This window comes from Brachionichthys hirsutus, unplaced genomic scaffold (genome assembly GCF_040956055.1).
Source record: "Brachionichthys hirsutus isolate HB-005 unplaced genomic scaffold, CSIRO-AGI_Bhir_v1 contig_628, whole genome shotgun sequence".
Classification (NCBI taxonomy): domain Eukaryota; kingdom Metazoa; phylum Chordata; class Actinopteri; order Lophiiformes; family Brachionichthyidae; genus Brachionichthys; species Brachionichthys hirsutus.
The window spans coordinates 1-8,293 of NW_027181201.1; the positions used below are offsets into that span (position 1 = coordinate 1).

Below are 8,293 nucleotides of genomic sequence, written 5' to 3' on the forward strand. Positions count from 1 at the left end.
CTCTCCACCCAGGAAAACACAGGCCTCAGACACGAGCTGTATAATTAAGTCTCAATGATCCTGCCCCATTTGACTTGTTTCACCATTTACACAGGAAGCCTGAGTGTGTGTGTGTGTGTGTGCGTGCGTGAAAGCTTTTCCATCCGTCTGATTTTGCTGCTCACACTTAAACATCATGCATCAAATGTGTCACGTCTGCAGCTATGCTTGACCTTTGCCATCTGTCTGATGAGGAAAATGATGGCGTACGGATGAAACGGGTGAAGCAGGGCGGCGGCGGCGTTTTACACGATCCGTGTTTGCGTCTGGGTTTTTCTGGAAGTGTGTGTGTGTGTGCGTGTGTGTGTTGGGTGTTTAGAGACACAGACAAGTAAATCCCTGCAAAGTAGGAGCTGGCATCATTAAACCAATAGCTTAGTGATTCCCTGGCTGGCCCCGCCGCTCGCTGCAGGCTGTTGCAGGGCAGGCAAAGCAGACGTATTAAGAAAGAAGCGACAAACACCAGCGCACGGAGATAAACGCAGACGGCACATGAAGAGGCGGAGGCCGCACCCACGAGAGAATTATTCCAGTCAGTGCAACTGGGAAGAAAAGAGGTACCCGAAATGAGGAAGAGGAGGACAAGTCACTCAGCCATGTGTTCTGGATCGGTTCAGGAGGGGCCCGTCGGCGCTGGGTCCCTGTTCAGTTCAAACGGCGACGCCACTGCTAATTTACCCGCTGCTAGCTGCGCCGTCTCGCTGTGCCTCCCTCGACCAGGCCCAGCGGGGCCGCCCCAATTACCATATGGAAGAAGACAATCATTGGGACCCCAGAGCACCTGTTGCCCGCTGGGTGTCCCTCCTACTGCCTGAGAACAGACACAGGGAGACGGAGGAGACGAGGTACGAGGCTAAGCGCTAAACTAACAACGAAGCCTCGCCACGTCTTCCCTCAGCAGGCGAGAACAGCGGAGGCCGGAGGGATGGTCGGTCAGCGCGTCGGCGCTCAGCGGGCCGCCGACTTAATGAGACGAACTCAAGCAGACTTCACATCGTGAAATATACGAGTGTCATGAGTCTGAGTCGCTGCCTCGTTATAAAAGCCTTTATTCCACGCTAACCTTTGACAACAAAGCCGCCGCAGACTGGCGAGACGCTGGTTCATTACGTTCAGGTGAAAACCACAGCTTTATTTATTTACTGGGACTCGTCGACGACAGCCTGTCACTTCAGACAAACTGGTCTGAAGGCCCGTGTGCCACCAAAACCACTGAAACCAGCTCACACCGGGGCAGCTCGGATCCTCTGGAAAGTCATCAAAGCAGGAATCATTCAAATTGAAGTTAAACAGAATGAAACGTTTAACAAACGTTTGCTGAAGTGGATGCGATGGATCCACAGACGCCTAATCATTAGTTGTGATTAATGTTTAAATGAATTTCTTTTTGATTGGGACGTCACTGGAAAGTGAGCCGTGGGCTTCAGAGCTACTGAAGCTAACCTTGCTGTTTGCTATGGAGCAGTTCCTGCTTCCTGTCCTCCTCGTCTCCACCCTCTGGCTGTTCCCCGCAGGGTGATTAGCTCTACATCCCAAACTAAAGGAAATACGACACGACTCCGTAGCGCTCAACTCCATTCAATCAACTCCTATAGAGGGAAGCAGACGGGACGGAAATCAACATAAGATCAGGGGAGGAAACGGCCCAATTTAACAACCTCAGAAACGGAGAAGAGTCGGCTAACAATCCTGGAGATCCTCCTCCAAGGAGGAGCCAGGAGGAGGCCGCGAGGGAAACCTCATCTCGGGCATCAGAAGAGAGAGAGAGAGACGAGAGGAAGGAAAAGGATGGAGAAATGTTTAAGACGCAGGAATGCAGGAATACTTAAACGCTCATGTCTGTCACCGGTCCTATAACAACCAGAGATCTGCATCGGATACAGCCGAGTCATCAGTGAGCGCCATTATTGATTCTATATCACTATTTACGAGTCATGAGCCGGACATGGATTCAAAATGCAAACCTGCAACTGACGAAGAAAGGAGGATGTTTTTCATGCTGACTGTTATCCACGACTCCTGTTAATGGCACAACCGGAAAAAGCTTAAAAATTCCAGAAACATCAAAGGGGACCTCTCCAGTCCACGGGAGATTAGTGCAGAAAGTTTCACGAGGAAATGCTCAAAGCCGTTTGATTTACGAAACCCTCATCTGACACGAATCCCACTCAGCCTGAGCCTAAATTCAACTGGTAACCATGGCGATGACAAAAATACAAACACAAAATAGCACCACTTCAGGAACAGTTTGTTGCGTTGAAAAATATTGATTAGTATTTGAGATGCTGTCCAGAAATGAACCCAACCATCAGAAGGAGACCAACGTGTAACCATGGAAACAGAAGAAAAATAAATAAATTTGTAAATCCAAAAAAGCAAAAGGCAGCACTTCAGCATTTGGTGGTTGTTGTGGAAAATTTCATGGAAAAAAACCCACCAAAACAGGAAATATTCCTCCTCAGTTTTATTCCCGTCTTCATTACGTTCATGAAGGGAATATAATAATTTAATCTGCGGCACAAGCATCGATTTAAAAACCAAGACGAGCATAAAATCCAACAGAGGAAAACTTTAAACGTGTGATTTACATTATATTTATCAATGAGCCGCATCCCCACTAGTGGAAAGCTGAATTTTCCAAAAGAGGGAATTCCAGGAGGGCCTGATAATAAACACAAACACGATGTTTAGCATCTCTGAAGCCGATGCCTGCCCCGCTATTAACACCAGATCAGAGATCGACTCAACCAGTGCACATAAACACATGGACAGGGTGGTCTGTGTGCGTGTGTGTGTGTGTGTGTGCGTGTGTGCGTGTGCAACAGTAAACAGACTAAGAGGCACAGAAGTAGCATTAGCAGTGTCGCTGCCTGGGAGCATAAACAGTGTGTGTGTGTGCGTGCGCTCAGTGCATGTCACTGCACATTTCTCAAAGACCAAGAAAAACATCTGCAATCAGAGGTGCAGAGAGCAAGCGTGCCCCCCCCCCCCCCTGGGGCCGAAGGGGCCCTAACCCTTCACTCCTGCTGCTTTGATACTAACCAGACGCGGCAGCTCCAACACATGCGAGGATGAGGGGGTGTCTGTGGGACACACAGGCCGGAGGCGGGACGTCGGAGATGGCGAGGAAGGAGGAGGCTTTAACCCACGGCTCGGAGCATTTGTTGCTTCGCATCCTCCTCTTCCTCATGAAGAGCAATTACATGTCCAGGGCGATCCCTTATTAAACAAACGTTAGCTCTCTCTGCAGAGCCAGACTCTAATAAATCACAACCCTGCCCCCCCCCCCCCCCCAAGGCCATCGCCTGTCCTATTGTTCGTCTCCTCCCCATGTCCTTTGTTTTTATCTTTCCCCACAGTTGCCTAAAGTCCTCCCTTCCAGAGTTTGGGTGAGAGTTTATTGTGAATAACAGCAGAGCAGACCGTTTAACTACGGAGGAGGAGGAGGAGGAGGAGGAGGAGGAGGAGGAGGAGTTCCTGGTTCCAGCTCCTTACTCTGAATCATCTCCATCATCAAACGCTCTGACATCATTCGGGAAACGCTACGATGAACCTCGGCCGTCCAATCAGCGCTAAGACTTTCCTCTTCATCGACAGATGCCGATGAAGCTGCGCTCTGACTGCTCGCCGTCGACATGGGAACCGATGTCACGTGCACGTCAGTGTCGCCTAAGCTCAAGGCTAATAGCGGTTGGCCGGCTCCGCCTTCACGTCCGTGACCCAGACGTGATGTCAGACGCCAGGCTGGAAAAGAAGATCCTTGTAAAATTCCCAAAGGAAATCTGCCTCGTGTCCTTGAGCGAGTCGAGGAGATTCGACCGAGGGTGAAAGCGCTTGTTGTTGAGCGGCGAGGATGAATAAAAGCAGCCCCGGAGGATGGACACGCCCACACGCCGCTCCTGCCGGTTCGTGGTGGTGCGAGTGGAAGAACCGAACCGAGCCTGCGTGTTACTCACGTAGTCCGGCAGAGCGCTGCTGTCCCCCCGCCGGCCTCTCAGGGACTGGGTCGCCTGCTCCAGAACCTTGTTGTGCTTTTTAGAAAGCAGAGCAAATAAGCTGCAGGAGAAAGAACAGGGGGAGACGGGTGAGCGACGCAGCTCGCCATGGGCGACGGGCGGAGGACACCTCGGACGCGTCGCCAGCGCATCGCGTGTTTTTGGAGGTGGGAGGCAACCGTCAAACCCGGGGAGAACATGCCAACCCTCTCGCTGTGAGGCGACACCGCTAACCACTAAACCACCGTGCCGCCTAGCAACGCACCTCAATTAGCTAATACACCATCAGACACACACAGTCCTCCGGTCCTGTTTCTAATTTACTACTTGATCATTGTTGTCCGAATGCGTTCATGACAACGCCGTGATCGTCTTTCAGGTCTGGCCTCTCTCACCACAGGCTGCTAAATGTTTCATTTGTCAGCCAGTAAAGCATAAAAGTGGAGAATAAATTAAACTCTGACTGTAGAAAGCTCGCCTCAGAGCTCCGCCCCTCATCTGTCGGCACGCTGTACTTCATGCTCCAGAGGCCGCGGCAGACGGAGGACGTCCACACGTCGGATGTGAGGCGGTAGTAGCGACACACACTGAAGGTGGTCTCTATCCACGCACTGAACGGACGCCGTCTTCTGCCTGCCGCGCTCCTCGCTAACGGCTGCATCGTTCAGACATTCTCATGTGAGAACTTTAATTGAAAGGCGTGTAATTCTGCTGAACGTCTGGGGATGAGTCACAAATAATCCCCGTGGACGGCGTGTGAGAATAAAGCACACGGACCAGTCACCTGAGACTTCGTTAGTCATCGCCGAGGACGCACATCGTGCCTCAAATGTGAATCATTTTTGGACGGCACGGGCCCGGCCGAGGGAGGAACGAGGCAGGAGGAGGAGGAGGAAGACGCCACGACCGGTCCGCCCGACCGCGGAAGCAGGATGTGCTTCCTGCAAAGAAACCGTACCCAGGATTCTCAGGAACCGCTTCTGGCCCCGCCCCACAGACATTTGGACAAAGAAAAGTCCCACGAGCATTCCCGTCAGTTTAGCCTCATCGTGTAGTCACCATCATCATCATCAGACACGAGTTGATGTTCCTGCTCGCTGAACGCATCGTTCAGGCTGCATCACGTCCATCAGGCGGAAACACGCCGACTCCACAGGAGCCTCTGACGATGAACCTTCTTGTTCGACTTTATAATCTGAGCTGGTGGAGGAGGACGGAGATTGGCCGACGGCGGCTGATGCCAACATCACGGGACGAACGGAAGCAGAAATAGCTTCAGCCTTATGAAAAGATAAATCCAATTTAAAGTCAACCGGAATTAGATTAAAGGAAATTATTCCTTATTGGAGCGCCTGTGAAGACGGTTTGTCCTCATGTGACGCCAAACGTTCGGTCTGCAGATGAACTATTATTGACATCAAACGCCCCCCCCCCCCCCAGACGAGACGCTCCCAAATCATCTTTCACAAAGTCCTATCAACTGCTAAAGATTCCTTTATTAGTGAAATGATATTTCATCTATTTGAGGACTCTGACAGTAGAAAGCTCGCCTCAGAGCTCCGCCCCTCATCTGTCGGCACGCTGTACTTCATGCTCCAGAGGCCGCGGCAGACGGAGGACGTCCACACGTCGGATGTGAGGCGGTAGTAGCGACACACACTGAAGGTGGTCTCTATCCACGCACTGAACGGACGCCGTCTTCTGCCTGCCGCGCTCCTCGCTAACGGCTGCATCGTTCAGACATTCTCATGTGAGAACTTTAATTTAAAGGCGTGTAATTCTGCTGAACGTCTGGGGATGAGTCACAAATAATCCCCGTGGACGGCGTGTGAGAATAAAGCACACGGACCCCCCCCCCGCAGGAGGACACAGACAAATATAAAGGTCAAGCTCTTGTTTCTCTTTCAAACCATTACATAAATGTCCAGCAGGCAAAGAAAGCAACACAAATACGAATTAAGATTAAAATAAAATAAAAGTGATATTCTCCCCTCAAAGAAGGCCAGAAGAGGCCCGACTCGCCCGACTCGCCCATCCACACCCGTCCTCACCTGATGATGCGCTGCGCGGCGTACTGGTGCAGACAGCGGAACTGGGCCGACATGTTGGCGAGAGCGGCCAGACAGTTGGTGTGAAGGTATTTATCCTAGAAGACACGCAGGTGCCACAAATTGATCTCCACCCAGAACGGAACCTGAGGCTGGCGACTAGGAACCCACCCTGGTCCGCGTCATGTTGAACTGGATGGTGCGGATCACCACCAGGATGAGCAGACTGCCCAGCGAGATCTCCGTCAGCGACCTCTCCGTATACCAAGAGATGTTCTTCAGCACCTGAGGGGAGAGAGCGTCAGACGCCGACAGAACCTTCAGACGCAGCTCCGACCCGATTCACTTTAAACGTCTACCCACCACCTCGTGGACGGAGCGATTGAAGGCGTCGTCCTCCGTGAGGATGAGCAGAATAATGAGGGCCATGTAGACGTGGTGAGAGTTCCTGTCCTCCACGTGATACAGGATCTCGAGGATGGGCAGCACCTGAGGCAGAGGAGGAGGAAGAGGAAGAGCGTGTGTGTGTGTGTAGGCGGCGCCACAGAAATGACGGTCATTAAATCCTGATCGGGAGCCTTCTGACGCCGCTGCAGGGTGTGCAGAGATGTCTAGACGGTGACGGTTTTCTCTCGGATGCAGAGCTTTAGTGGGCGTCGGCCTTCTCACAGCCCCGGGCTAAAGGGTTAAGAATCGATCATTGGTTTTCATTCTGGAGTTGACTGTGGAGAATCTACAACGGGGTTTTGCTGAAGCTCCGCCCCCAAATATCATCACTGGCACAAGAGCGTTTCTGCAGCCACAAGTAACCAGCTGCAGAATCCTAGTCCTGCTATCGGAGCTAACGCAGCTAGCATAGTGGCTGGAGTCATTGGTGCCCCCCCCCCCCACACGAGCCCTGACTACATCTGCTAATGAGACGTTATTATAGCTGCTATAAATGGAGGATAACACAGAAATGTCAGAACCTGATGAATCCGATTGACCTGCACTTTTAAAACGCGCCGCGTGCATGTTTGGCTGCTGCCGGTCGGACGCACAATCGGTTTGTTTAACTTTATAATCTGTCCACTGTGCGTCGGTCGGTCTTCCACCCAAACGACCAGCTGGAGGCTGATTTCCGTTCACCGGATGCCTCGCTGTTCGCCGAGCCGTCCCATTGGCCCGGGCCGAAAGGACCGTTTGTCTCCTCACCAGATTCTCCATGTCGGTTCTGGAGAGCATGTACGTCCTCATGTTGGCGTTCTGGTGGAGCAGGGTGTAGAGCAGCAGCGTGGCCTGGTCGGAGCGCTGCTGCTCGCACAGCGCCGTGTACAGGCTGTTGAAGTTGATCTGGAAAGCGTGAGGCTGCTCCACCGACAGCGCCGACGTGTCTGCGCGGAGACGAGTACTCCATTACTCCATTACTCCATTTACTCCATTACTCCATTACCCCATTACTCCATTTACTCCATTTACTCCATTACCCCATTTACTCCATTACCCCATTTACTCCATTAACTCCATTTACTCCATTACCCCATTACTCCATTTACTCCATTTACTCCATTACCCCATTTACTCCATTAACCCCATTTACTCCATTACTCCATTTACTCCATTACTCCATTTACTCCATTACCCCATTACTCCATTTACTCCATTTACTCCATTACCCCATTTACTCCATTATCCATTACTCCATTACTCCATTTACTCCATTACTCCATTTACTCCATTACCCCATTTACTCCATTACTCCATTTACTCCATTACTCCATTACTCCATTACTCATTTACTCCATTACTCGCAGGCGCAGCTCTCAGATTGGAACGACGAATCGGAACCAGAAAAGGCATCACCTTGTGTGTTTCTGAAGGACGTGATGGCTTGTCGGTAGGGGTTGGGCCAGTCGGGGCCGTCCGTCAGATTGGTCAGGACCAGCAGTAACAGAAGGCTCTGATTGGATAACGGTAACGGGTCGTGTTCCTGGGCAATCCTGGCTTTGCTGCCGGCTCCGCCCAACGTGAAGACGCTCCACAGCCCACCTGGACACGGACACGCCAGCGGGAACACACAAACGAGTGTTGGAATTCTTTCCATCAGATCTACAATCATCTTAAACGGTGATTACAGCTGGTTCGGAGTTAACCCTTGTTTCCTCCACTGATGCTCTTTGAGCTCCGGCCGCGGAACCGCAGAACCGCAGAACCGCAGCCAGGCCGTTAGTA

At 51.7% G+C, this 8,293-nt stretch overlaps 1 protein-coding gene across 1 annotated transcript; it reads right to left on the bottom strand.

Moving 5' to 3' along the window:
* Positions 1 to 3,746: 3,746 nt before the first annotated feature.
* On the bottom strand, positions 3,747 to 8,110 carry LOC137917388 (dymeclin-like; the record flags this gene model as incomplete). Its single annotated transcript, XM_068760149.1, has 6 exons — positions 3,747 to 4,095; positions 6,086 to 6,180; positions 6,254 to 6,367; positions 6,446 to 6,571; positions 7,277 to 7,455; positions 7,925 to 8,110. Coding segments are annotated over 6 exons (1,049 nt in total), but the record flags the coding sequence as incomplete, so codon positions are not given.
* Positions 8,111 to 8,293: the final 183 nt, after the last annotated feature.